At 35.4% G+C, this 2,058-nt stretch overlaps 1 protein-coding gene across 1 annotated transcript; it reads right to left on the bottom strand.

The window, feature by feature from the left end:
* Positions 1 to 253: 253 nt before the first annotated feature.
* LOC127488478 (RRP15-like protein) lies at positions 254 to 1,464 on the bottom strand. The gene has a single exon (XM_070047169.2). The coding sequence runs from the start codon at positions 1,447 to 1,449 to the stop codon at positions 835 to 837; it is 615 nt and encodes a 204-aa protein (XP_069903270.1). The 5' UTR covers positions 1,450 to 1,464; the 3' UTR covers positions 254 to 834.
* Positions 1,465 to 2,058: the final 594 nt, after the last annotated feature.

The following is a 2,058-nucleotide window of genomic DNA, read 5'->3' as shown; positions in this document are numbered from 1 at the left end:
GATTATTATAATAGAAGAGTTATTAAGGATTTTTCTTGTCAATAACAGCTACCAGAGAGACTAAAAAGAAGAACCAGGTATACTGTATCTCTCCTAAGGTGCAGCAGTCTTGATGTGATGAAATCAGAAGCTTTACTTACCTTTTGTTTTTAGAAAAGGTCACAGGAATAAGAAAGCAAGTCTCTTGCATAAGATACACATGAAAATTTCCATCTCAATAAATCTTTCATGAAAAAAATTCTAAAAAGTAAATGTTAAGTACTTATTTATATTACTTAGTATATAAAAGGAAATATAAAAGTAGAGATCTAGTATTTTTAAATATCTATCAGACAAAATTAAATTCATCACACAAAATCAAAAATATTAATTTTACGCATAGGTTTCTCAATAGCTAACTAAAACAGACAAAAATATCCATCATTCCCAAAAGCTACAAACAAATAGTCTCTAAATTGGAAGGCGGAGAAATATTAACTTCAAAGAGTTCATTTTACTTATGAATTGGCAGTGCATGTCTAGCAACATTGGTGACACTGAAAGAACACAGCACAGACATGACCAATCTGTAAACATCTGACCATACTGGCACAATGTGGATCTTGCTGATCAAGTGGATATATTTTTTGTTGCAAATGTTTTGAGGAACAACGCCTAAAATTATACAAAAGTTGAAAATACAGTTTTAACAAAGTTTACATGTAAAGGGGGAACATCAAAGCTAGTAAGTCTTTTGGCTTTCTTACAAATGGTATCATTATAATTCCCAAACTGCCGGAGGACAGAGTATCTTTGTAGGAAAAATAAACTGAAAACTATGTTGCCTCTATTATTTTACACGTCGGAGTCACTTGCAGATTCTGGTCTGCTGTTATCTGGCCCATCACTTTCCTTGTCCCAGTCTTTCATAGATGCTCCCATCATGAAATCATCACGTAGGATTGTCCAACCTGGACCCTCTTCTGATTTCGCTTTAGTCTGTTTGGCTTTTGAGTTCTTCTCAGTTGAACTTTTCTCATTTGCAGTTCCATCCATTCCTCTCAGAACACTGATGAAATCTTTCTTAGAAACAGTTGATATCAATTTAGCACGCTTTCTAATAGAACCTCCAGCTTCTTTAACCTTTTCATCAACATTCTTTTGATGTTTTTGGACAGCATTAAATAATTGCACCACACCCCTCGTTGCAATTCTCTGAAGATTTCTCTCTGCTTCTTTGTCTTTGACAACATCTGGCTTTACTCTGCACATCATTTCCCATTCCCGCCTCTTATCAAGCTGTTTTCTTCTCTCAAGTCTTTCTTGCTTTAACTTTTCTTTTTCCTTTTCCAGTTCTTTATTTTTGACTAGAATGGTGGGTTTACTTTTAGGCGTTTTCTTGTTGAGGATTTTAGCCATGGCATCTGCCCAGCCCATATTAGTTCCAGCACATGATTCTCCAGCAGACATGTCTTTTGAGTTTACCTGCAAAGACTCAAGAGGTAGAAGTTTAAACCTAATTTCACTGAGCTAGGCACGTTCAGTAATACCTGGCAGGGATCCTTCATTTAGGCAACTAATCTGAAGGGGATCATTTTATAAACAAGGTGAATGGCTTACTTGGGGATTCCTAATGCTGGAGTTTCTGTTAAAAAGCTCTTTAATTCTTTGTAACACCTTTTGTGGCTCCCCTATACAACACAAGGTGTCTGTGCCAGAGCCTTTCAAAGCTTCATACAATGGTTTGGCAAATAACTGAAAACTTGGAATAAACATTCCACAGAATCCTGCCATTCCCAGAAATGTTCATAGCTTCTTTTTAGTCTGCAGTGACCCTGTACATAGAATAACTTATCTACCTCCTATTTAGGAACCTGATCTTTTATTTGGGAAATTCTGTATCATCACTTTCCCAGATTCGGGGTTTAATGAGATGCAGAAGAAATTATCACTTAGATATCCATGTGTACTTTGTGTGTAATTCTTATTTTCCATTCACTTTATAAGACTCATCACATACATTGTTTTGTAGTCTTATACAGAAAAACTATCATTTTCAAGTCTACATTCTGTAAACTG

Source organism: Oryctolagus cuniculus, chromosome 8 (assembly GCF_051225735.1).
Source record: "Oryctolagus cuniculus isolate XC-2025 breed Fujian yellow rabbit chromosome 8, ASM5122573v1, whole genome shotgun sequence".
Taxonomy (NCBI): Eukaryota; Metazoa; Chordata; class Mammalia; order Lagomorpha; family Leporidae; genus Oryctolagus; species Oryctolagus cuniculus.
The sequence above is the reverse complement of the archived record's forward strand: the minus strand, read 5'-3'. Positions and strand labels throughout refer to the sequence as shown.

Excerpts from the sequence above, each read along its gene's own strand:
- LOC127488478 (XM_070047169.2), bottom strand. The coding sequence starts at position 1,449 with ATGTCTGCTGGAGAATCATGTGCTGGAACTAATATGGGCTGGGCAGAT.